We start from the raw sequence: 25,469 nt of genomic DNA, 5'->3' as shown, positions 1-25,469 counted from the left end.
GACTGCATCAAGAGTCCATAAAAAACAAAATATTTTCGTTATGTTAAATGTCTTATGATAACTGTCTTAATGTTCTAACTTATAAGTGAACATTCCATAATGGTAACTTTTATGTAAATTGTATAACAATTGCAGTAAAAACGCATGAAAACCGTTTTTACTGCAATTGTTATACAATTTACATAAAAGTTACCATTATGGAATGTTCACTTATAAGTTAGAACATTAAGACAGTTATCATAAGACATTTAACATAAGGAAAATATTTTGTTTTTTATGGACTCTTGATGCAGTCATGATGCGATCATATTATGACAGCATGTTACTTAACACTAACATCTAGGTGTCATATATTTTATCAGTCCAACAAGGCATATTATAAGTTTGTCAATCATGCTTTAACTATTTTTCTTAAACAATATAAATTCCCTAACGTGTTTAAAGTGATAATCAATAATGGATATATGTCTCAGTATAATGTACAAGGGATTTGTTTAAGTGCATAACATCATTGCATTAATGTTTATTAGTGCTATAAGGGATGAGAAATGAGTATACAATATATAATGTTCTGCAAGGGTTAATTACTAAGTAAGATTCAAGCAGCGGGTTCTGTGGGAAGAGAACCAGCAGTGAACAAAATGCAATGAAGGAGTTAATATATCAGGTATTTGGAATCAGTAGTAATTAGAGATGAGCGAACGTACTCGTCCGAGCTTGATACTCGTTCGAGTATTAGCGTGTTCGAGATGCTCGTTATTCGTGACGAGTACCATGCGATGTTCGAGTTACTTTCACTTTCATCTCTGAGACGTTAGCGCGCTTTTCTGGCCAATAGAAAGACAGGGAAGGCATTACAACTTCCCCCTGCGACGTTCAAGCCCTATACCACCCCCCTGCAGTGAGTGGCTGGCGAGATCAGGTGTCACCCGAGTATAAAAATCGGCCCCTCCCGCGGCTCGCCTCAGATGCGTTCTGACATAGAGGAGGGAAAGTGCTGTTGGTGCCGGAGCTGCTATAGGGAGAGCGTTAGGAGTATTTTAGGCTTCAAGAACCCCAACGGTCCTTCTTAGTGCCACATCTAACCGTGTGCAGTACTGTGGAGGCTGCTTTTTGCAGTGTTGTACTTTTTTTTTTTTTTGGTATATCGGCCGTGCAGAGCATTGCGCCCTGCAGTAATACTCCAGGGCCAGAAGTGGTGGTTAGGCAGGGACAGAAGACATATATTGTGAGGCAGGGACAGAAGACATATATTGTGAGGCAGGGACAGAAGACATATTTATTGAATATAGGCAGTGGGCCTTTGCAAAAACATTTGGGGAAAAAAATCTATTTGGGCTGCCTGTGACTGTCCTCAGTGTTCTGGGTCTCTGCTGGGTGTAGTTGTCCTCCTAATTCATACGCAGCCAGCTAAGTGTTACAGCAGGCTTGCGCAAAGTTATTTCCTGGCTCTGTGTTGGCTGTTAAATCACCGCTGTATTCCAGTCCACAGTGCAACACTGCAGTTATTTGACATACTCCAGGACCAGTAGCGGTGACGCAGAGAGAGAAGAGATATGTTTATTGAATATAGGCAGTGGGCCTTTGCAAAAACATTTGGGGAAAAAAATCTATTTGGGCTGCCTGTGACTGTCCTCAGTGTTCTGGGTCTCTGCTGGGTGTAGTAGTCCTCCTAATTCATACGCAGCCAGCTAAGTGTTACAGCAGGCTTGCGCAAAGTTATTTCCTGGCGTTCCGTAAGTGAAGTCAGCCTCGAACCACAGGCAATAAGCGGCACATTTAATTACAGCGTTCTGTTTCTGCACTACTGGTAATACACCATGCTGAGGGGTAGGGGTAGGCCTATGGGACGCGGGCGAGGACGCGGAGGCCCAAGTCAGGGTGTGGGCACAGGCCGAGCCAGTGCAGTGGCCAGGGGTAGAGGCAGGGCCAGACCGAATAATCCACCAACTGGTTCCCAAAGTGCCCCCTCGTGCCATGCCACCCTGCAGAGGTCAAGGTGCTCTACAGTGTGGCAGTTTTTCACAGAGACGCCTGACGACCGACGAACACTGGTGTGCAACCTTTGTCGCGCCAAGATCAGCTGGGGAGCCACCACCACCAGCATGCGCAGGCATATGATGGCCAAGCACCCCACAAGGTGGGACGAAGGCCGTTCACCGCCTCCGGTTTGCACCACTGCCTCTCCCCCTGTGCCCCAACCTGCCACGGAGATCCAACCCCCCTCTGAGGACACAGGCACTACCGTCTCCTGGCCTGCACCCACACCCTCACCTCCGCTGTCCTCGGCCCCATCCAGCAATGTCTCTCAGCGCAGCGTCCAGACGTCGCTAGCGCTACTGTTTGAGCGCGAGCGCAAGTACGCCGCCACGCACCCGCACGCTCAAGCGTTAAACGTGCACATTGCCAAATTGATCAGCCTGGAGATGCTGCCGTATAGGCTTGTGGAAACGGAGGCTTTCAAAAGCATGATGGCGGCGGCGGCCCCGCGCTACTCAGTTCCCAGTTGCCACTACTTTTCCCGATGTGCCGTCCCAGCCCTGCACGACCACGTCTCCCGCAACATTGTACGCGCCCTCACCAACGCGGTTACTGCCAAGGTCCACTTAACAACAGACACGTGGACACGCACTGGCGGGCAGGGCCACTATATCTCCCTGACGGCACATTGGGTGAATTTAGTGGAGGCTGGGACAGAGTCAGAGCCTGGGACCGCTCACGTCCTACCCACCCCCCGAATTGCGTGCCCCAGCTCGGTGCTGGTATCTGCGGCGGTGTATGCTTCCTCCACTAAACCACCCTCCTCCTCCTCCTACGCAACCTCTGTCTCGCAATCAAGATGTGCCAGCAGCACCAGGACGTCGCCAGCAGTCGGTGTCGCGCGGCAGCACAGCGGTGGGCAAGCGTCAGCAGGCCGTGCTGAAACTACTCAGCTTAGGAGAGAAGAGGCACACGGCCCACGAACTGCTGCAGGGTCTGACAGAGCAGACCGACCGCTGGCTTGCGCCGCTGAGCCTCCAACCGGGCATGGTCGTGTGTGACAACGGCCGTAATCTGGTGGAGACTCTGCAGCTCGGCAGCCTCACGCACGTGCCATGCCTGGCCCATGTCTTTAATTTGGTGGTTCAGCGCTTTCTGAAAAGCTACCCACACTTGTCAGACCTGCTCGGAAAGGTGTGCCGGGTCAGCGCACATTTCCGCAACTCCAAGACGGACGCTGCCACCCTGCGGACCCTGCAACTTCGGTTTCATCTGCCAGTGCACCGATTGCTGTGCGACGTGCCCACACAGTGGAACTCTACGCTCCACATGTTGGCCAGGCTCTATGAGCAGCGTAGAGCTATTGCGGAATACCAACTCCAACATGGGCGGCGTAGTGAGAGTCAGCCTCCTCAATTATTTACAGAAGAGTGGGCCTGGTTTGCAGACATCTGCCAGGTCCTTGGAAACTTTGAGGAGTCTACCCAGCTGCTGAGCGGGGATGCTGCAATCATTAGCGTCACCATTCCTCTGCTATGCCTCTTGAGAAGTTCCCTGCAAAGCATAAAGGCAGACGCTTTGCACTCGGAAACGGAGGTGGGGGAAGACAGTATGTCGCTGGATAGTCAGAGCACCCTCATGTCTATATCTCAGCGCGTTGAGGAGGAGGAGGAGGGGGAGGAGCATGAGGAGGAGGGGGAAGAGACAGCTTGGCCCACTGCTGAGGGTACACATGCTGCTTGCCTGTCATCCTTTCAGCGTGTATGGCCAGAGGAGGAGGAGGAGGGGGAGGAGTATGAGGAGGAGGGGGAAGAGACAGCTTGGCCCACTGCTGAGAGTACACATGAGGAGGAGGAGGAGGATCCTGAAAGTGATCTTCCTAGTGAGGACAGCCATGTGTTGCGTACAGGTACCCTGGCACACATGGCTGACTTCATGTTAGGATGCCTTTCTCGTGACCCTCGCGTTACACGCATTCTGGCCACTACGGATTACTGGGTGTACACACTGCTCGACCCACGGTATAAGGAGAACCTTTCCACTCTTATTCCCGAAGAGGAAAGGGGTTCGAAAATGATACTATACCACAGGGCGCTGGTGGACAAACTGATGGTAAACTTCCCATCCGACAGCGCTAGTGGCCGAAGGCGCAGTTCCGAGGGCCAGGTAGCAGGGGAGGCGCAGAGATCAGGCAGCATGTACAGCGCAGGCAGGGGACCATTCTCCAAGGCCTTTGTCAGCTTTCTGGCTCCCCAGCAACACTGTGTCACCGGTCCCCAGTCAAGGCTGAGTTGGCGGGAGCACTGTAAAAGGATGGTGAGGGAGTACGTAGCCGATCGCACGACCGTCCTCGGTGACGCCTCTGCCCCCTACAACTACTGGGTGTCGAAGCTGGACACGTGGCCTGAACTCGCGCTGTATGCCCTGGAGGTGCTTGCTTGTCCTGCGGCTAGCGTCTTGTCAGAGAGTGTGTTTAGTGTGGCTGGGGGAATCATCACAGATAAGCGTACCCGCCTGTCAACCGACAGTGCCGACAGGCTTACACTCATCAAGATGAACAAAGCCTGGATTTCCCCAGACTTCTCTTCTTCACCAGCAGACAGCAGCGATACCTAAGCAATACGTAGGCTGCACCCGCGGATGGAAGCATCGTTCTCTATCACCATCAAAAACGGGGACCTTTTTGCTTCATCAATCTGTGTATAATATTCCTCCTCCTCCTCCTGCTCCTCCTCCTGAAACCTCACATAATCACGCCGAACGGGCAATTTTTCTTAGGCCCACAAGGCTCAGTCATATAATTTTTCTAAACAATTTTTATACGTTTCAATGCTCATTAAAGTGTTGAAACTTTCACCTCAACCAATTTTTATTTTAACTGGGCTGCCTCCAGGCCTAGTTACCAATTAAGCCACATTAACCAAAGCAATTAATGGGTTTCACCTGCCCTCTTGGTTGGGAATGGGCAATTTTTCTGATGTACATTAGTACTGTTGATACACAAATTTTTGGGGGCCCTCGCCTACAGTGTAATCAAATTAATTTTTAGCCCACCTGCATTACAGCTGACGTTACATCAGCTGTGTTGGGCACTGCAATGGGATATATTTATGTACCGCCGGTGGGTTCCAGGGAGCCACCCATGCCGTGGGTCCACAGGGAGTTGTAACTGCATGTGTCCACTTCTAAAGAACCCCAGTCTGACTGGGGCATGCAGTGTGGGCCGAAGCCCACCTGCATTTAATCTGACGTTAGCTCTGCTGTCCAGGGCACTGCAATGGGATACATTTATGTACAGCCGGTGGGTTCCAGGGAGCCACCCATGCTGTGGGTGCACACGGAATTTCCATTGCGGAGTTGTACCTGCCTGTGACTATTTATAAAAAACCGCGGTCTGACTGGGGCATGCAGACACCTTGACAGAATGAATAGTGTGTGGCACATAGGTTCCCCATTGCTATGCCCACGTGTGCAGCTCCTGATGGCGGTGGCACAGGATTATATTTCTCATTGCTTCTGTACAGCATTGTGGGCTATCGCCCCACCCCTTTTAAAGAGGGTCGCTGCCTAGCCGTGCCAACCCTCTGCAGTGTGTGCCTGCGGTTCCTCCTCATGGCAGACGCACTTATGAATAGACATGAGTGTGGCGTGGCATGAGGGCAGCTGAAGGCTGGGCAGGGACAGTTTGGTGTGCGCTGTGGACACTGGGTCGTGCGGGGGGGTGGGGAAGGGGGTTGGTCAGCATGTAACCCCAGAGAAGTGGCAGCGGAGTGTCATGCAGGCAGTGATTGTGCTTTGTTGGAGGTAGTGTGGTGCTTAGTTAAGGTATGCATTGCTAATGAGGGCTTTTCAGAAGTAAAAGTTGTTGGGAGGGGGGGGCGCCACTCTTGCCGGTATTGTGGCTTAATAGTGGGACCTGGGAACTTGAGATGCAGCCCAACATGTAGCCCCTCGCCTGCCCTATCCGTTGCAGTGTCGTTCCCATCACTTTCTTGAATTGCCCAGATTTTCACAAATGGAAACCTTAGCGAGCATCGTCGATATACAAAAATGCTCGGGTCGCCCATTGACTTCAATGGGGTTCGTTACTCGAAACGAACCCTCGAGCATCGCGAAAATTTCGTCCCGAGTAACGAGCACCCGAGCATTTTGGTTCTCGCTCATCTCTAGTAGTAATTGTCTTTAACATATAAATTAGTAAGCTATGTATCATACATTGAGGTGAACAAGGCATTACGCCGAAACGCGTTCTTGTGATACCATGTACCTGATCATGCAAGCTTAAACGAAAATAAAGCAAAGAAAATTCAACTCACGTGTCCGGATTCCTACATATTTCTCTGCTATTAAACAAGCCACAGGACCGGATGGCTAAACGGACCGGAGGTTGATTTTCTATGCATGCACAGACCACAAGCACCGCAAGCTCTTCAGAAGGTGAGATACTTTTTACTGTTCTCTACTTCACAATACTTTATTGTGGTATCCTACGTTATGCCAATAAGACCTTTATCATTGGTTACTGGTTCAATTTAGTCAATTTTTTCATATCTTGTCACTTTCGGTTGTCGAAACTACAAATACCAGACGTGATACTCGCTCACTCTCTGTCTCAAATAGTCTTTCATATGCTAACAACTCACTGTAGCGACTATTCGGACAATAGTTGTCCCATGTCAAGTCACCATAAAGCTTGTGAACTTCACCCCATATCACCTATAAGGAAAAATGAAGCAAAATTTGGATTTTTTTTTGTAAATTAGGTTTTCTGTTTGAACACAGTATAGCTCATTAGTTCTTCTGTTTCATAAAAGGACCTCTGATTTCTGTTTGCTGGCACATATAATTCTGTAGGTGGGTTAATGACTATATATTTTTGCTACAGTTAAACAACACATCAACGGTGCCTGTGAAATACACCATCAAACTGAGGAGCCTGTCAGTGACCCACTATGAAGACATGCAACAACTTCCAGCTTTTATTTCTTCACAGAACTCATCAGCCAGTTTTATCGGTAAATCCCATTTCAACATTATAAGACTAAGGGTGCTTTCACACGGGGTAGAATGTTCCGAAACACATAATGGATTATTCGTCAGCGCAGAAAAGTCTGCACTGAAATCCATATGTCTAACCCCCGGATCATTGACCCTATTAGTGACTATAACATACAATATTGTATTGCTCAAGAAAGGACTCCAGGCCCTCTTAAATGCCTCTATCAAGTTCGTCATCACCACGTCCTCGGGCAGAGAGTTCCATAGTCTCACTGCTCTTACAGTAAAGAACCCCCTTCTATGTCGGTGTAGAAACCTTGTTTTCTCTAGTGCAGAGGGCGCCTTCTTGTTACAGTTAGTCCTGGGAATAAATAGATGATGGGAGAGATCTCTGTATTGTACCCTGATATATTTATACATAGTTATTAGGTTGCCCCTCAGCTGTCCTTTTTCTAAATTAAATAACCCCGATTTTGATAAACTCTCTGGGTATTGTAGTCCGCCCATTCCATTTATTACTTAAAAAGTCTGTAAAAGTCCTGCACAACCCCGTTAAAGTGTATCTGTCATTTCAATTTTTTTCTAATGTAAAGTATAAGTGATTTAAAGACTTTTTACTATATATATATATATATAATATATATATTTATTTACTTAATTCAAGCTGCCTTTAATAGAGAATATATGTTGATGTGCTGCCCCTATCAATATTCAGCTCTGCAGCAAAGAGCAGTGGCTAGGGAAATCCGTATTCAATTGCAGAGCCAAATGCAGCAACAGACTATGGGGATCGCTCCTCGCCTGTAGCCATCAGTAGGAGTCTAAGTCTCTAGGTTTTATATATGTAAAAAGCTTTATTTTCGTCACCTGTAACATCCTGAAATAGCACTTGTCCTATGTTCCTGCCCTGCAGCCACTCGCTGATTGCGTCCCGTCTTCACACACACAAAGTGCACTCAGCTGATTCCCTCTGACTTGACGGCTGGCCAAGGCCCCGGTGCTTTGTACCTCCATACTATACCCAATACATGGAGATACAGAGCGCCGGGTACTTCGGGGGGCGGCAAGTCCGAGGAGACACTACTATGCCATCTCCATAGTCTGTTGTCGCATTCAGCTCTGCAGCTGAATATGGATATCCCTAGCAACTGGTCTTCAGCTGCAGAGCTCAAGAGGAATATGGCAGCACATCAATAGACATTTTCAATTAAAAGCTGCTTGAATCCAGTACTAAAATATGTTGCAAAAATTCTTTTCATTGCCTATACTTGACATTATAAAAAAAACTTGAAATGACAGTTGCACTTTAAAGGGGTTATCCGAGTTGTATGTTCTATGTAAAACACAGAAATGTAACAAATTGGCATATACTCGCCTCTCCCCGCTCATGGCATGGCTCGGTCGCTTTGTTTATTTACAGGCTACAGTCCTGCCCGGTTAACAGGATGTCACAGGCGCTGCTACAGCCAATAACCGTAATCGAGCCCTGAGCCCTGAGCAGCATTGGCTGCAGCACCTATGATGATCCAAAAACAGGCTGGGGCTGCCTGTAAACGTGGCATTCGAGGCAGGGGCGTTAGTTGCAGCTTCTGGACCCCAATGCTAAACCTGTAACAGGACCCCCAACTATAATGCTTTATTCATAGTATAGGCCCCCTAAGGCTCCTGGGCCCGGGTGCAACCGCATCACCTATAGTTACGCCCCTGGGAGGGGGGTGGGATATAGCTGGAGTATATGCCAGTGTGTTATGTTGATGCATTTTCCACGAGTTTTACTGACAATATGCAACTCAGATGACCCATTTAAGGAGTTTACCTGAAGCATAATTTGGAAGTCCTATTCTTGGTATAGACCATCAATATGTGATCAGTGGGAGCCCTGGCACCACTGGTGATCACATATTATTGCCCTATCAGCATTATAGTCCTGGAACATCATTTTAATTATAGTGTTTATTAGCACACTTGCTGTTGTATTCTGTATGATCTCTTAGCCAATACCTAAAGGGGATGTCCCATCGTGACATGGTCTATCAAGTCATATAGGCATCATAGAGTAGGATTCCCTACTCATGAGCGCCACTGTATGCCAGAATGGAGACCTGTTCTCATGCAGTGGTTCCCACTTCTGTGGACTCGGGTTGTCCATGTGCTATGTGAACGGCCATATACAGTATCCACATCAGGCGTTACAGTGGAAGTGTCTGGCTGGCCACTGCGTTTTCTGGAAGAATGAGCTGTGTTACACCAGCTGATTGCTGTTACGGATCCTACTTTTAGGATTGCCTTTGATGAGATAACCCCTTTAAGAGTTGAAACTTCACTACACTTCTCTAGTTTTACTACAGCAGGTACTTTGGTAAGACCTTGATCATACAGGGCAGTTTTATTTTCTTGTTTGCAGGAATGGATCTTGTATTAGACCTCCGGCACATTAGTGTATTTGGGGCCATATGTTGCCTGTGTTAATCCACGGACAACACACTACCCTATTACAGCCTATGAGGCTGATGGTCCACGTGAAAACGCACTGCATGTCCTATGTCAATATGTCAGTATGCCGGGTCTGTGCATATCAGACAGCATACGGACCGGTGTGATGAGAGACTCAGGCACAACTCACATTATGACTATCTAGCCTAAGGGCATGATAAGTTATTATTTTGTACCTCTCTTTAGAATCCATGCTTAGATTCCACAGAAAATGGTGGAAAACTTCAGCTAACAAAGTTAGACTAATTTCAAGCTGCATTCAACTGTACTCTTATCAAACAGACCAATAACTGTGATTGTGTTTGAAATGGTATTCAGAAACGCTATCTTTTCTCCTTAGGGAGAGCACCTAGATGGTGAGTGAGGAGACTCAAAAGGCCATTCATGCTCTTCTGGGTAATATGTAAATAAGGGAAATGGAATAATACCTCCACTAAGCCACCTTTTGGAAGGCAGAATTCCTTCAAGCCAAAGTTAGACTCTTTATACAAGTTTCTGACCCCTGTCCCAGGCCTCTCACTAGCAAAGCCAGACTCCTACTGTACACTGATGAATGGCAAATACCCTGAAACAGCTGTTTGTGCATGGAGTCTGGCTTTTATTTCCCAGTCATTGTTACAAGGCTTGTATAAAGAGTCTGACTTCGGCTTGAAGGAATGCTGCCTTCCAAAAGGTGGCGCTGTGGAGGTATTATTCCATCTCCCTTATTAAAATGGTCTTGTAATGTCTGATTTAATATTATTAAGCACAGTTGGGGTCAATTACACCTGCTTGGAGTGGTCATAGGCGAATGGATTGCAGAGAAAACAGCTGAATGAGGGCATATTCACACAGGCGAGAATCTCCCTCGGGTTTTGAGCGTTGTGAGTCGCACAGAACTCGCACGAATATGAACTCCATTTTTTTAAATGGACTTGGTCACATGAGTAGCAGTATTTTCTATCTTTGGGCATTCCCACGGAACGCCTCGTCCATTGTTTTTAATGGGACCTTTAAAGTCATCGCATGGCACTCGCATGCTGTGTGACGTGTATGCGAGTGCGATGTGATGTTTCCCATTGAAATAAATGGGAAACACTTGCGTTCCTCTGATGTGTGTTAAATACGCACCTGAGAATCGCAATCTTACAAAAGTGAGGAAAACCGCCTTACAGCAGAAAATCGCAAGCTGACAAGCGCGATATCACACTCGCCCATGGTAATTTAGCATTAGTTAGCTCTGTTGTGCAGGTAATATTTTATCTATTTTTGATATTTGTACAACATTTCTTGTTGCAATGACCATGCACCAACCTACTGAGTTTGCACCAAATTCACCCATACGTCATACACCCCATTTTTTCATGCATAGATATAAATCCATTTCGGTTCTCATTTACAACCCTTTCAGGTCCACAGAATTATAACGGCCGTGGTGTTTTCAGTGTGAGTCCTGTAGAGGGCATCATCCAACCAGATAAAGCACAAGACTTCACCGTGTCTTTCACTCCGGATCACGAGAGCGTCCTATACGCTGATATCCTCACGGTGGAGCTCTTCGGTAAGGTAAGACAAACCGCACATTAGAGATTTTCTTCATTGTCTATAGACATATGCCTACGTAGATCGAGGTCATTTTCATTTTTTTAGAAGGACACAGGCATATCAGATACACGTACTGCAGATATGTATACAATACACTCAGCTATTACAGCTTCATACACTTCATCAAGCATGTCTCAGTTTTGATGTTTAGTCTGATTCCATTATCGGAGATTTATTATCTGTTATTATATGAAGCTGAAATGGCACATACATACGTAATGTCCCTGACACCCCCAATTACCACATAAGCAAAAGGTAGCTTTAGTATACTCTCCCAATGTATTTCAAGGCAGAAACTAGTCATTAGCGGTCCTGCCTCTTTGTTCTCAGTACTTTGTAGATCAGGCCTTGATTTGGATAAAATCAAAGAGAATAGTAAGTGGTTGATATATATATATTAGGGATGAGCGAGCGTACTCGGAAAAGCACTACTCGCTCGAGTAATTTGCTTTATCCGAGTATCGCTGTGCTCGTCCCTGAAGATTCGGGTGTCGGCATGGAGCGGGGAGCTGCAGGGGAGAGCGGGGAGGAACGGAGGGGAAAACTTTCTCTCCCTCTCTCCCGCCCGCTCTGCCCTGCTCCCCGCTGTGACTCACCTGTCAGCCGCAGCGGCACCCGAATCTTCAGGGACGAGCACAGCGATACTCGGATAAAGCAAATTACTCGAGCGAGTAGTGCTTTTCCGAGTACGCTCGCTCATCTCTAATATATATATATATATATATATATTATTATATTGCATTCGGAAGGTCTTCAAACCCCATCATGTTTTGGTATGGCCTTGCATTATTAAAATATATATATATAGTTTTTCCCATCATTCTGCACTCAGTACCTTATAATGACAAAGTGAAAACAGAAGGTTTGAAATCTTTGTAATTTTTAAAAAATGAAAAAACAACATTTCCCATCAACATAAGTATTCAGACCCTTTGTTGTGGCCCTTGAAATTTAGCTCCAGGAGCCTCCCATTTCTCTTGATCATCTTTGAGATGTTTCTACACCTTCATTGGAGTCATCTGGGGTAAATACAGTTGACTGCACATTATTTTCAAAGACACGTCCATGTCTATATAAGATCTTACAGCTCACAATGCATATCAGAGCCAAAACCAAGCCATGAGCAGGAAAGAACTGCCTGTAGAGCTCAGAGACCGGATTGTGTGGTGGCACAGATCTGGAGAAGGCTACTAAAAATATCCGTTGCACTGAAATATCTAAATAACCTCCATAATTCTTAAATTGAAGAAGTTTGGAATAACCAAGACTCTTCCAAGAACTAGTCACCCACTAAATTAAGAACTTGGGGCAGAAGGGCCTTGGTAAGAAAGATGACCAAGAACCCAATGATCACTCAGGCTGAGCTCCAAAGATCCTGTGTACAGATAGAAGAAACTTCCAGGTCAGCCATCACTGCAGCCCTCTACCAATCTGGGCTTTATGGCAGAGTGGTCAATAAAAGACACATGAAAGCTGCCTGGAGTTTGTAAAAAAGCACGTAAATGGCTCTCAAACTGTGAGAAACAAGATTCTATAATCTGATGAATCCAAGTTTGAACTTTTTGGCCTCTTAAACGTTCTGTCTGGAGGAAACTAGGCGCTGCTCCTCACCTCCCCAACCCCATCCCTACGGGGATGCATGGTGGTGGCAGCATCATGCTCTGGGGGTGTTTTTTAGCAGCTGGGAAAAGGAGACTGGTCAGGAATAATGAAATTCTGAAGGGAGCAAAGTAGAGATATTCTTAATGAAAACCTGAACCGGAGCACGAGGGACCTTAGACTGGTAGGAAGGGTCACCTTCCAACAAGACAATGACCCTAAGCATACAGCCAAGACAACGCAGAAGTGGCATAGGGACAACTCTGTGACTAACCTTGAGTGGCCCAGCCAGAGTCCTGACTTCAACGCAATCGAACATCTCTGGATAGACCTAAAAATGCCTGTCCACAGATAGCCCCCATCCAACCTGACAGAAGTTGAGAGGATCTGCAGAGAAGAATGGCAGAAAATCTCCAAATCCAGGTGTGCAAACCTTGTGGCACCATACCCAAGAAGACTGGAGGCTGTAGTCGCTGAGTGTCTGAATACCTATGTCAATGCAAAATGTTAGCTTTTCATTTTTTTTTTATTTACAAAAGACTTCTAACATTCTGTTTTCAGTTTGTTATTATGGGGTAAGGGGAAAGGGTCTGAAGACTTTCCAAATGCATTGTATGTATATAGAGAAGTGTAACATAACGGTGAAAACTTTTTGCAACACGTTTTCTTATCTTAGCCATTGGAAATGTGTTGCAATAGCAAAAAACTGATATATATATATATATATATATATATATATATATATATATATATATATCATATATGTATAATACACATTTGCAATGCAAATGTTTAGTTGGAAAACATGTTATAGTTGGATGATTCTGTCTGTAAGGTCTCCAGTACACTAGCATATTATGGCCCGATGTGCTGTCCGTGTGCGTTCCCAGCATGCCCTCAATTACATGCAGATTATTTCCGCCACATGTGGATGCGGTTTTTAAAACTCCATCCACATGTACTATACTATAAATTGTACTGTACTGTAAATGTTTTGTCTCTGCAGCAAATAGCACATACCATCCACTTGAAGGGAGCAGCAAGGAATCACATTATGTATGTTGAGGGTAGCGATCCTATAGATGTTTCCACTGAATCTCTCGGCATAGTCCCAATAAATGAAGAAGGTATGTTTGGTCCTGTCTGTGAAGTAAAGGTGCTTCTTAAAAAATATCAGAAAAGAACAATATAATATATTGTGTTGAAGTTCTTTCCAAATACTGACCGGCTTTCTGCATGAATTGAAGCATTCATGAAGTAGGCTCTAAAGTCACTTAGATAATGAGTGGACATTATATCTTAGCTTGGTGGGAAAAATAACGATCAGCGTAGCGTTAAATTCCCCATTTGGGATGGAACAGCTCGTCCTCTACAGGTGTACGAGGCAACTGACAAACTAGCCTGATGAAATCAACCACATAAACCATAGTCACAAGATTAGTATGGATGCTTTTTGGAGATGCTCTTAACCAGTCGTCTAGCCATCCCAATCTGGCTCTTGTCAAAGTCACTCAGATCCTTGCCCGTTTTGCCTGCTTAATTTTTTACAATGCATAAACTTCACTGCCTAATATATTCCTCCCCTTGATAGGTACCCTTGTAGTAGGCTAATCAATGTTGTTCACTTCACCTGTCAGTTGTTTAAACTAATGGTAATTGGTGTATACTGGCATTGCAGTTAATTACTGCCCACTGCTATGCAGAGAGCCACTGAGCCATGCTGTTTGCTTTTTCCACTACACTCTGAGTTATTCTGCAAAGGTCCCTATAAATATTAGACTTTGGCCATACAAATCTGCCAATAACAGCGGAGCCAGATGACTCTAATATGTATGGGGGCTTTCACAATGTTACGCACACAGATGACATTGGGGAAAAAAAGATAAGGGATGTTGAAATCCTGCACCTCATCTTTTCGTTCTCCAATAGATACGCCACCATCAAAGTTATCTGGTTGTGGTTTACCTCCTGTAGATGTGCAATACACAGAAAGGCCTATAGAGGGCTGCAGGCAGGCCTTATAGGAAAAGAAAGGGTTAAGGCCTATGGGTGTGCCAGGAACTAATATAAAAGGGGCAGATCCTGCCACACTCAAGGGAAAGAAACAGCTTAGCAGAGCTGGACAGGCGGCAAGCCTGAGGTCCAGTGTGGACCAGTGAGAGGCGATGTGAAGGGGCTGTGCCAGGAACTTGGAGCCTGAGTTCCAGTTCGAATCAGGGATGTCCAGTGTGGACCAGTTTTGGGCCCGTTGCTAATCTGATAGAGGGAGACGCCCTCTAGACACTCCATGCAGGGTTGATGACTGTAACTCTATGGGTTGTGAACCCCGGGATATTTGTGACATGCTGGACTGTATTTGTGTGCTGTGGAATAGAACTGGCAGGCACCAGATTTAAAGAAATCTTGTCTCCTGGCCTATTTCTAAGCATGTGGTGTCCATTCCAGTCCAAGAGGTCGGCGATCCGCAGGCGAGTAAACTCCCTTACCGCACTCCCTAAACACACGAACATTCTGGTTACGAGGGCCTAGTGTCATACCTTCACCACCTTAAAAGGCAGCCCACAAGATTACGCGAGAAGCACCTTCCATGGGATGGTACAGTTTATGCAGTTGTCGTGACATTGGGTATTAAATTCCTCAATCATAACCTGCGATCCAGCGAGACCCGCCAGGATATCAATGATGCTTACTCTTCTGTATTTGTTGTTTTGTTTATTTGTGATTAATATGCGAAAATTCCAATAAAAACATATTAAACATGAACACCCGAACGTTTGGCTGAGCTGAACGTTTTTGTGCATGGGGGAGCCAAGGAAAACAGCTCTATGTCTAACAGTTGTCCAATTAAGAGAAGTAGCCGGCAGCATAAGTGGATGAAAGTAAGAAGTTACTTTATTTCCCCATCACCATGACAGCAACATTTCGGCCATGTTGGCCTTCTTCAAGCTTGACCAACATGGCCGAAACGTTGCTGTCATGGTGATGGGGAAATAAAGTAACTTCTTACTTTCATCCACTTATGCTGCCGGCTACTTCTCTTATTGGACAACACACGATTGGAATTTGCCTAGTTTGAACTCCCTGCATGATTGAGCCTGACCCAGAGGGGGATACTTTTTGGTGCTGCTAGTTTGACCCTTTTTGCTATGTCCAACAGTTGTTGACGGTGTATAGGCACATTTTCCTGGGTAGTTATTACATAGATTGCCACACCAAGTACTTTTTTGATATAGCCACTGGATATCCCACAGAGGTCAGACTGATGTGGGTCCGGAGGCTGGGAAAGTCTCTGCTGATTGCCAGAAAACATAGCTTCTTCTACTTCTCATATACTCTGTTGGGGACATTGCTAATGCTGGGTACGTATGTTAGTACTCTGCTGATATACAGATCAACTGTATTGGACCCTTACAGTACATTAATAGACCCCTATATTACAGCCTAAAAGCAACCACTTTATCCATAACTTTTAGCTTTTTGGAAATTTCCTAAAAACGTTTTAAAAAGTTATTTTTTTCTTGTTATTTTAATACTAGAAAACTTTTTTGACAGTGCCTTTTATCACCGTGTATTAAACTTCATGCTGTTGTGTTTTATATGTTCTGCTCTATATATCTTAATTCCCCAGCTGTCCTGAGACTTGTGTCATAAGTCTAATACCCCCATTGACGTCAATAGCAATCTCTGCCAGACATCATCTCTCAAGTAGTTGTGTGTAGATCACCTAGAAAATACTGGTTTTTCCAAACCTGACATCATGCTGGGGGATTTTTTGCAAACACACAATGCTGGACATCTGCTGTTATCCAGCCACATAGCACTTATTTTGCTCTACCCATTTAGTACAGGAAAGCTTTACAATTCAGCACTGTAGCAGATTAATTCATCCATTTTTCTTTTTTAAGAGTCTGATGAACCTGTGAGAACCCTTCTTGTGACCCTTCGGTGTACCCAGACTGAGGAGGACATGAGACCAGCTGTCAAGGAGCTGTACATTGGCTGCATACGATCATTATTAGCCTCCAGCAAAAAGGTAAATGAGCACATTATATGGAGTGTGAAGGATTCAAGCAACAAGTATCCAATGTACGGCCTCATTCAGAGTAGCGTGTTTATGTGCGTACATTGTTGAATTCAACGAATGGCCGAGCGCTGCCTCTGATTGGCTGACAGCTGTGGCAGTGGATTCTTTACTCCCCGTTGGGAGTCCTCTTGTCACTGAACACTGTGACAGTGCTGTCACAGTGTTCAGTGATGAGGGGGACTCCCCGCCGGGAAAATTTACACAGACCTATGCGGTGCACGCATGTCAAATCTTTTGCAGGTGCGTGCGTTTGCATACCTGTAAAACACAGACATGTAACACATCATAGGAAAACGCAGGGTTCAAATAGACGCGCGCTTTTGTGCGCACCTATAAACGCACATAAACACACTCGTCCGAATGAGGGCTAAGGAGGTCTGAGGGCAAAAACACATGGTGCATGCGCTAATACCCTCACCGCTATGGAGTGTATTAGCGCATGAGCCTGTTTTTTTTGTCTGGACTGTTCAATCTCTGCGCTAGTGTGTGCAAATAGGCAAAAAACAGCGGGAAGTTGGATCCTGCTGTATCTTTCTCACGCGTAGTATTAAAGCGCAAGAATCCCGATGGTGGAAACGAAACTACTGAAATGAATGGTTTTGTTTCGTCCCGTTATGCAACTGCGATAACGGGACTAAAACATGCCATCTATTTAATCCCTTAGCATGACACTGCCATGATTTATTACTCAACTGTAGACTCCTGCGTCTGTTAGTTACATCCACTGTCCCAGCTCACATGATGCACATGGATGGTTTTTACTATTCCAAGACCCAGATTCTCTTTAAGGGACCTTTTACACGACCGGGATGGAATAGGCCGCAACCGCGGTAAATTCTGCACCAAAATCTCTGGGCACTCTGCAGATTTTGATGCTGAATTGAAAATGGCTTAAAACCTGCCTGCAATTAATTCTGCATCAAAATCCGCAGTTAGACCTCTTTCACATGGTCGATTTTTTTGCAGCTAAGTTACATGTGTCAAAAAATCGTAACTAATAGAACCAATGGCTTCCTATGGAAATGTTCAGATGAACGTTTGGAGCTGCACAAAAAAAAAAAAAAAAAAATCACACCAAAACAATAGGACATCAGCGACTGAAATTTCCTGTGAAAAAATAGGTCCTGGCCTAACTGTTGGCAGAAAATTGCAGAAGCCTCTATAGATTCCTATGGGAGACAATGGAGTTGGAAAGAAATTTTTTCCACCAAATGGGCTAAATTGGCTTCTGTCTCATTCGGGGGGAAGGTGTTGCCTTCCTTTGGATCAACAAGGGAGGGAGGTGGAAACAGGCTGAACTGGACGGACATTGTTTTCTTTCAGTCTAACATACAAAGGGAGATGAAGGTATTTCCCTGCTGCTGAGATGGAGGGGTTTCCCTGCAGGGGAGATGGAGGGATTCCCCCGGCCATGTGAATGGCAGAAAACAGGCGTCTGACGCTCACAACTAGCGCTTCAAAAAGTGTCTGTCCAGACGATTTTCTGCAACACTAGTTGCTATTGTTTTTCCCAGCTAGCTCCTGCCTGCTGTGGAAGGTTCCTAATATGTATCATTGTGCAATAATGTAACTGCAGTTGGTTTTTTTCTGTTTTCAGAATGTGGAATTCATCTGGGACAGTGTGCAGCTTTTACAACAGCAGGGATTCACCATAGAACCAGCGAAAGCTGTGGTTGATGTCGGACAGAGGAAAGCTGTATCTATTACTTGGATCCCCCCTGCTGGATATGATGTATGTATAGCCTAAATGGTGTACAGAGATACCGGTGCATGTCAAATACAGTGGCATCCAGCTTGATCACAGCCATACTTTAGCTCTGGGCCCTGTGCACAAAACAGACCCAGATAGAGTTTAGGTGCTGTTTTTAGTTTTTGCATCCCATTTACACAGTAGCAACCATGCTTTTATCTCTAGTGTTTTTAGTGCAGTTTTTCCCCATTTTTTTCTCATCCCCAACTTAATGCCCTTTCGCACGCAACAATTATTGCTCAAAATCCATTCAAAAGTGAGCAGTAATCGTTATGTGTAATCGCAGGCAGTCATGCACTATTCGTTCACTTGTCGTTTGCCGCTGGTTTTAAGCCTGCATAAAAACCATCTTTCAGACGCTCATAAGATGTTCCATTTGAATGGAATTTGTGCAGCCTTTCCCTTGCAGACTTAAGGGGGAAGTGTTTGTTTGCCTTGCTACACAATGGTCTCATGGCTGGAGAAGACAATGGAATCTGCTGGCCAGATAATCCCTCGCATAAACACACACCCACCCGAGCAAACAACTCGCACTGAGTTTACTTTAGTTAATGAGGAAAATTGAGATGATTAAAAGCCATTATCTGTACGTGTAATTTTATACAAAAATGTCGTCAGTGCATTCAGTTGTGCGGACGTTTTAGCGATAATCATTGCGTGTAAAAGGGCCTTTACCATCCCTTTCATGATTGATGGTCTTGGTGACCATGATTGATGGTCTTAGTGGCCAGTAAATGAAGAATATCCGCGATGAGGTTATGTCCAAAACTCAAGTTTTCTCGTACATTCACACAAGCAGCTCCAGCGTATATATATTCCGTCACAGTGTGGAAAACCCCCGATCGGCATAAATCCTCAGAATGACTTCTAATAGTTAAATAGTGGCAGCTATAATTTTTTCGCAGTGTTGGTCCCTGCTAAGCTCCCACTTCCTCCCTTTTATTCACACGCTCATGTGAATAAGTCCTTAGACTGAGAATATTGCGCAAGATTTGTGCATTGCGAGGCGCTGATTGTCCATCCCGCTTTCAGTGCAGCGGGCTAGACGTCATCATCGGTAGGCCAGGGCCGAAAATGTGTAACAGATAGCCCTTGTATCAACTTATTACACTTCCAGCCCTGACCACCCTGACCACAATGAGGAGCCAGATGTGTAATGGAAAGCATTGCTCCCATTGATTTCAATAAGAGTGAAGCTGATAATTACACTTCGGGCCCTGACCACAGATAACATCTGGTTCCTCTGCACAGGCAGTGGTACAGACAATCTGCTGATCGCTGAGGATCCTGAGTGGTGGACCACGCCAATCAACTTATCCTGAGGATAGTTCATCAATAGTCATGGAATACCCCTTTAACACCCCAGAATGTGGCTGTATTACAGCTGTGAGACACAGGAAAAAATGGGTCAGGAGGGGTGACGTGTCTCCCTAAGGAGAGCACCCAAAAAGTGTGTGGAGACACCTAGGGGGTGCGTGGGTCGGGGGATGGCATCATCTCTTCCCAAGGAGAGCACCCAAAAGGGGTGTGGTGACACCTAGAATGTGAGTGAGGAGACTTGCCCTTGGGTAATTTATGCAAATAAGGAAGATGAAAAAATACCTCTGCAGCGCCACCTATTGGATGGCAGCATTCCTTCAAAACAATGTGAATTTTTAACCTGTCTTAACAATGATTAGGAATAGGAGAAAAGAAGAGTCTGGCACAAAGAAATAGGAGCCCACGCTCCCTCAATACTCCAGATTGTTAGCAGTATGATAACATAGCCTATCCCTAAAATTAGGGTTTTTTATTAGCATAATGGCTGCACTGCTAGTCTCAGTATGACCAAAGCTTGGGGCCCCGGGCAACGTCCTGCACTGAAAGCAGCAGCACTGAAGGCGGCTGTTTAACATTTGGAATAATTTATAGACGGGGATGCATTATATATTACACACCTTTTCTTAGTGAACAACAAAATGATTAATTATAATAAACAATGAGTCGGCTTTTTAGCTGTCTTCTGTATATTCGTGCAGATTGCTTGCTAGGATCTTAACATTAATTTTCTATCACTCACATTAAGATGCATATGGTGAAGTGGTCGAACAAATCACCCTACGATCAATGCATGTTAATTATTAAACAGCCTGTGGCATCAGATCTTAGTACAGAAGACGCACTGTGCTTTCTATATCATGCCCAGCAGGGGGCGGATCACTTAACGTATTACTAGGGGATGAATCATAGCGGTATTCTACTGAGTAATTGTACGTTATGGAGAATCTATGCAAACTGAGGACCAGCTCTGCATGTAAAGGGTACATCCACAAGCCTCAGAACTACTGCAGACATATTCGTCTTCTGTTCTAAGCATCTGAATGGCGCCTGCAGAAATCCTCGCACATGCTGCAGAAACAACCCCGTTCAGAGGTATGAGGGGTCCTGCGGCCGAGCGGAAGCATAGCTACACTAACTAACATATATTAATATTTATTACGTTCACAATAGCTGCGAATTTGCGCGCACATAAAAACACGCTAGCAATACATCATGATTGACCCAGCCCCCTGTAATCACCCATAAATATTCAACATGTGCGGCAGGGGCGTAGCTAAAGGCTCATGGGTCTGGGTGCAAAAGTTTATCTTGGGGCCCCCCAACTTCTCTTAACGCAGAGGCTCAACTTGAAGCTCCTGGGCCCCAATGCAAAACCTGTAACTGGGCCCCAAACTATAATGCTTTATTCATACTGGGCTCCCTATATGGAGAGGAGAGGCCTTATGGGCCCCATAAGGCTCCTGGGCCTGGGTGCAACTGAATCCCCTATAGTTACGCTAGTGAGTGTGGTGTGACACCATCTTGCGGGGCTTCTCCATCTGTACATTCGGTTCGGGGCAGCTCATAGAATTCCACGGTTTGCGCTACCACTTTTAGGCTGCATTCACATGTAGCTGGTTTGCTGTGGATTTTGGTGCAGATCAGCGGCAGATTTCACCCCTTCAATTAAATTCGAATGGAAGGGGTGAAATCTGCTTCGAATCTGCATGAAAAATCTGCAACAAAATGCACAACAAATCAGCTACGTGTGAATGCACCCTTAGGCCTTAGTCAGACGGGCGTTTTTTCGCGCGATTTGCGGATCGCATGACGGATGCGCATCCGCAAATCGCGTGACCGGTGCGCGCAAGTCGCCCGCAAATTCATTAGAAACGGGCCGGAGCTGTCCAGCACATTGCATTCAATGGAGACGGCAATACAGCTGTCTCCATTGAAAGCAATGCGCTGCGGGCGAGCCCGGGATGAATTGTCGGTAAGGGCTTAAATATATAAGCCCTTACCTGCAATTCATCCTAAAATGTGTAAAAATAAAAAAAAATTGTATACTCGCCTTCTGCCGGCAGCCGGAGCTCCGCGCGGCCGTCCTGCAGTGGGTGTGAAGGGGGTGTGAGTCAGACCTGCCCCCTGATTGGCTCAGCGCTGAGCCAATCAGAGGCATGCCTCACTCACACCCATTCATGAATTCATGAATGGATGTGAGTCAGACCTGCCCCTGATTGGCTCAGCGCTGAGAGGCAGCAGTCACTCACCCATTCATGAATTCATGAATGGGTGTGTGAGTGTTTTCAGCCTCTGATTGGTCAGGGCTGTGACCAATCAGAGGCAGATCATTCAGCAGGCGGGGATTTTAAAGCCCCGCCGGCTGAATAGTGCCAAGAAGCAGTTCAGGAGAACTGACAGCGGCCGCGGCTGGACTCCGGCTGCAGCGGAAAGGTGAGTATACAATTTTTTTTTATTGTAACACATTTCTGGATGAATTGCAGGGAAGGGTTTATATATTTAAGCCCTTCCCAACAATTCACCCCGCGCACGCCGGCAGCCCATTGCTTTCAATGGAGCGGCTGTATTGCCGGCTCCATTGAATTCAATGGGCAAACATCGTTCTTCTCTGTCACAGCTGTTACAGCTGTGGCAGAGAAGAATGATTTGTCTTCTATATGTTCTCAATGGGGTCGGCGCTGCTGCCGCCGGCCCCATTGAGCGCATATAGAGAAGAGAACAGGAATCGCAGATCGCAGATAGGTGCGATCTGCGATTTTTTGTTCTATAATTTATCGGACGAGCGCATAAAAAGCGCTCATGTGTCCGATACCATTGCAAAGCAATAGTTTTAAAAAATCGCCGGACGCATGCGCATGCGCAAATCGCGGCTAAAAACGCCCATCTGACTAAGGCCTTATGGTGATGACACTCAAGTTTACCTGTTTGGTCCAGATGTTACCTCTCTGCCATCCTGAGTTCCAGAGCATCTATTAGTTGTATCCTCAGTCTTCTCCCACTCTCTAAAACTCAACATGGAGAAAACTGAAAAATCATTATCTTTCCCCTATCTCACTAACTCGCCCACCAGACCTATCAATAACCGTTAATAATAGCGCCACACTTTCACAAGTCCGTTGTGACAACCGTTGCAAGCCCTTGCCACCTCCTGCTGCGCCAAAAACATCCTTGAATTTGCTCTTTCTTTAACCTTGAGTCAACAAAAAAAGCTAGCGCATGCCCTCATCATATCACACCTAACATTTTTCTCTGTGGCCTCCCATCCAACACTCTTGCACCCCTTCAATTCATCCTCAATTCTGGTGCTCGGCTAATCCACCTCTCCTTCCATTACTCCCCTGCCTCTCTCCTCTGCCAGTCCCTTCACCGGTTCTCCGTTGTCCAGAGAATCCAGTTCAATATATTATCAATGGCACATAGGGCTGTCCACAACATGCTCCCCATACATCTCCAACCTAATATCCTCATACCGTTCCACACCTAATCTCTTCTCCCCACTAGACCTCCTTTTCTGCTCTCTTCTTATCTGCTCCTCACATAACCATCTCCAAAATTTGGCGCTTGCAAACCCCATACTCTGAAACTCACTATCCCTAAACATCAGACTGCCTTGCATCATCGAAAAATCTTTAAAAGCAATTTGAAAACCCACCTCTTTAAGGCTGGGTTCACATGGGGCGGATTTGCCGCGGAAATTCCGTCCGGAATTTCGCCGCAGTAAATCCGCATGCGGCCGCTAATCCCGGGATTAGCCAGCCATGTGGACGAGATTTCTGAGAAATCTCGTCCACACGGGACGGCAAATCCGCTGCGGCAAAGTCGGCAGAAGCCGCCGCTGCGGCGCGGATTTGCCGGCCGCAGCATGTTCATTTTTCTTTTTCTTCCGCTGCGGCCGCGCTCTCCTCTATGGGAGCTCCGGCCACAGCGGAAGAGCAAGCGGCTGGGCCGCTTCAAAACCGCCGCGGGTTTTGAAGCAGTGGTTCTCCCGCGGGAAATCTCATGGTTTTTCGCTGCAGCCAAACCGCGAGATTTCCATCGAGAATCCGCCCCGTGTGAACCCAGCCTAAAGAACCCTACTACCTATAATAACTGCTACTACCATACTACAAAATGAGCATCTACTACCCCCACCTACTGTGTCCTGCCCCCTTCCCTTGTAGATTGTAAGCCCTCGCGGCCAGGGTCCACTCTTTGTTTACCAGTTTGCTACTGAGTAGCCTCATGTTTCTTGCGGCAGTCCTGCAGTACATGCCATACTAAACTCTTTTTTTTCCCCTATTTTGCACCATTTTACAGCTCAGTAAACCTGCAATGACAACAGCCAAACTTACACTGAAAGGTGATATCACTGAAACATACCAAGTTATCCTAACAACACAAGTCGTGTCATTATGAAGCCCGGATCTCCTCGCTGAGTTAGATTGATCTGTGACATTTGAACTGCTGTTTGTTAATAAAAGGAAACCTCGTGAGTAACCGAACTCCTGGGAACGCCTGGGAAAATAAGACTGTTTGTTTTAGCAATAAGATTTCATTAATTCCTGCTCCACCCAATACCTTTCATTAAACTGTACTTTCCACTATGAGAGGCAGCGAGGTAGCACATACCTGAATGAAGACTTGCTTCTGCCTTTTGTATTCCAGAATTATAGTGCATTTTCAAGAATCTCCACTTCCATGTATGTGCGCTCAGTTCATGTATTTTTTATATGTTTCATGTGTTTTGTGGGTTTATTCATTTTGTATTTCTTTATTATATATATTATTTTAAACAATGCAATGCAGTTCCAGAGTCACATTTGTATGGAGGTCCTGTGTTTATTTACATATGTCTATGGACAGTGAATTCTTTAGGCTATGAAGCTGTACTGTATACCGTGCTGAATAAATGGACATGTTCCTGCATATCCCATAAAGGGCCTTTTATGAGACTGAAGGATCAGACACAAAGGTTCGCTCAAACTTTCATTTGTCCTACCAGGACAGCATGTAATTAATCCTAGAATGGTAGAGTTGGAAGGGACCTCCAGGGTCATCGGGTCCAACCCCCCTGCTCAGTGCAGAATCACTAAATCATCCCAGACAGATATATTTGCCCAGCCTTTGTTTAAACATTTCCATTGAAGGAGAACTCACCCCCTCCCGTGGTAACCTGTTCCACTCATTGATCACCGCTGTCAGAAAGGTTTCTCTAATATCTAATTTATGTCTCCTCCCTTTCAGTTTCATCCCATTGCTTCTAGTCATTCCTTGTACAAATGAGAATAGGGCTGATCCCTCTGCAGTGTGACAGCCCCTCGGATATTTCTCTGAACTTGCTCCAGTTTGTCTTTTTTAATTGGATGGGGGCACATTAGCAGGGGCACAGTGGCCCTTCAAGAAGGCGGATGGGAGCGTGCACGAATCCTACAGGCAGAGGCAAGAAATTGAAGGAAAGACATGGTCTACTTGGACAAGTGCGGCAACCAACCGCATTGTGATACCGTGTTTCCCCGAAAATAAGACAGTGTCTTATATTAATTTTTGTTCGAAAAGGTTTAACTTTTTTACATGTATAGCTGCCTGGACACTATTTAAATTGACTTTTTAAATTAACTGTTAGCAGGGCTTAATTTTGGAGTAGGGCTTATATTTCAAACATCCTCAAAAAGCCTGAAAAAT

General features: G+C 45.7%; 1 protein-coding gene across 2 annotated transcripts in view; it reads left to right on the top strand.

Moving 5' to 3' along the window:
* CFAP74 (cilia and flagella associated protein 74) overlaps positions 1-24,765 on the top strand; it is a 168,891-nt gene extending 144,126 nt beyond the window's left edge. For both annotated transcript variants that reach the window (XM_066606837.1, XM_066606838.1), the window contains exons 34-39: positions 6,866-6,995; positions 10,862-11,016; positions 13,661-13,781; positions 16,560-16,687; positions 18,336-18,470; positions 24,105-24,765. In XM_066606837.1, the coding sequence (XP_066462934.1) occupies positions 6,866-6,995; positions 10,862-11,016; positions 13,661-13,781; positions 16,560-16,687; positions 18,336-18,470; positions 24,105-24,203 (768 nt within the window). In that variant the 3' untranslated portion in view covers positions 24,204-24,765. The remainder of the gene's footprint in view (positions 1-6,865; positions 6,996-10,861; positions 11,017-13,660; positions 13,782-16,559; positions 16,688-18,335; positions 18,471-24,104) is intronic.
* The last annotated feature ends 704 nt before the right edge of the window (positions 24,766-25,469 follow it).

Source organism: Eleutherodactylus coqui, chromosome 6 (assembly GCF_035609145.1).
Source record: "Eleutherodactylus coqui strain aEleCoq1 chromosome 6, aEleCoq1.hap1, whole genome shotgun sequence".
NCBI classification, from domain to species: domain Eukaryota; kingdom Metazoa; phylum Chordata; class Amphibia; order Anura; family Eleutherodactylidae; genus Eleutherodactylus; species Eleutherodactylus coqui.
Note: the sequence above shows the minus strand (reverse complement) of the source record. Positions and strands in the feature narration are given on the sequence as shown.